A 1,835-nucleotide genomic window follows, 5' to 3' on the forward strand; every position below is an offset into this window, starting at 1 on the left:
GTGGTGGGGGAAGCATGGGAAGGGGTGGCAGGGGGAGCACAGGTGAAGGGACTCAAAGTACAGGGAAGGTGGCACAGGGCATGGGGGAAGCGGAGCCCAGAGAGAGAGGAAGGCAGGGAGAGGGCATGGAGAGAGAGAGAGAGAGAGAGAGAGAGAGAGAGAGAAGCGGGGGAGGGCATGTTGAGCAGCAGGGGAACTGCTATGGCTTTGGCCCTGACTCCAACTGGGGTTGAAGGCTGAAGCCAGAGCTGCCGCCACTACTCCTTGGTCCAGCCAGGTGCTCTGTGCTCCCAGGGGAGATGCAGCAAGAGCAGCTGCAAAGGTAAGGAGGAGGGGGGCAGGCACAAGAAAGGGACAGATGGTAGGAGGGAGAAGGCACTGTGGGGATTAGGCAGCATGGAGGCAGGTACAGGGGCAAACAGCAAGGTAGGGTGGAACAAGGGGAGTAGGGCAGGGTTCTCCCCCTCCTCCCCTGCTACTTTTCCTGTGTCGGTGGTGGGAGGAATGAATTTAAGATGACCCTCCAATAACTAGATTCTATGCGTGGAAAATTAGAAACTTGTTTTAATTTTCCATGTCTACAATCTAATAATTGGGCAAGTAATCTTGAATTCAGGGTTTTCTTAGATTCGAGTGATTGTGGTCATTTTAAAAATTGCTTCTTGAATATACCAAAATAAAAACTGACCATTACTGGGAAGTCTTGCAGGTGGAGAGTGTGCTTTGGGACTCTGGGAGCTATCTAGGTTTTGGGTTACTCTAGGTTACATTACAATAAAAGCTTGGACCTTTCATTTATAATGGAAGGTTAAACCTATGGTGGCAAAGATTTAAACTTCCAAAGTTCTCAAGGGAGCTTTGGCTGCATAATTCTAATTAAAGTCAAAAGGAATTTTGACTGTTCTTGCAGTGTACTCCTAACCCCATAATAAACATTTGTTTTGGTTATGTGTTCACTAAGCTCCACTGAATTTTAATAGGCATTTTCTTCTTGCAGGCTTGCCTGTTGCAATTCCAAACCTGGGCCCCTCCTTGAGTTCTTTGCCCTCTGCCCTATCTCTGATGCTCCCAATGGGTATTGGGGATCGAGGAGTGATGTGTGGTATACCAGAGAGAAACTACACCCTACCTCCACCACCGTACCCTCACCTGGAGAGCAGCTACTTCAGACACATTCTACCTGGTAAGTAGCATGGCTTTGACAACTAAAAGTGAGATCACTCTTAAGGGAGTGCCATACCAAAAGGTTGATAGCTTCTATTACATTAATGTGACTGAGAGAGAATGTTCTGCATAGGGGATCCATGATATGGAATACTGAATGCTCCCATCTTTTGTGCATCTATATACCACTGTATAAGCAATACATGGAACCACCATGTTGGTTCAGTGTACTAGATATTTAATCCTTACCTCTGTGTACTCCTCCGCTTGGTTCAGTATTTTGCTTTACTTTTAGGCTCAACATATATATGTTGACATACATGAGACTGTGTATTTCAAACTCTGCTATTTTCGTTCCATTTCCAGTAGACCTTACTGCAAGATCAGTGTGAATTTAAGACTTAAGTTATGGTAACTTCATCTAAGAACAGTTTCATTTCTAGCATTCCAGGGGCTTCTGTATGAATGGTTTTATCCTGCTCATCAAAGAAAATAAACCTTTCAGCTGGAAAGTCTGGGGATTTCTCGTCCCACAAAGTTCTCTTATTATTCTCTAGCTGTTGTGATTGGCTTGGCATATTAGTTTCTATTACGATTTCCCCCTTCTTTCCAGTTCAGGTCTGCATTTTTATTTTTGTAATGTAATGGTTTTCTGTGTAAGAATGTTTTCA

The 1,835-nt window shown here is 44.6% G+C and overlaps 1 protein-coding gene across 1 annotated transcript in view; it reads left to right on the forward strand.

Annotated features, from left to right (window-relative positions):
- PRDM4 (PR/SET domain 4) overlaps nt 1–1,835 on the forward strand; it is a 49,858-nt gene that overhangs the window by 9,721 nt on the left and 38,302 nt on the right. The window contains exon 3 of the mRNA XM_019515326.1: nt 998–1,183. Coding sequence (XP_019370871.1) covers nt 998–1,183 — 186 coding nt within the window. The remainder of the gene's footprint in view (nt 1–997; nt 1,184–1,835) is intronic.

This window comes from Gavialis gangeticus, unplaced genomic scaffold (assembly GCF_001723915.1).
Source record: "Gavialis gangeticus isolate Ggan-Ray unplaced genomic scaffold, GavGan_comp1, whole genome shotgun sequence".
Lineage (NCBI taxonomy): Eukaryota > Metazoa > Chordata > Crocodylia > Gavialidae > Gavialis > Gavialis gangeticus.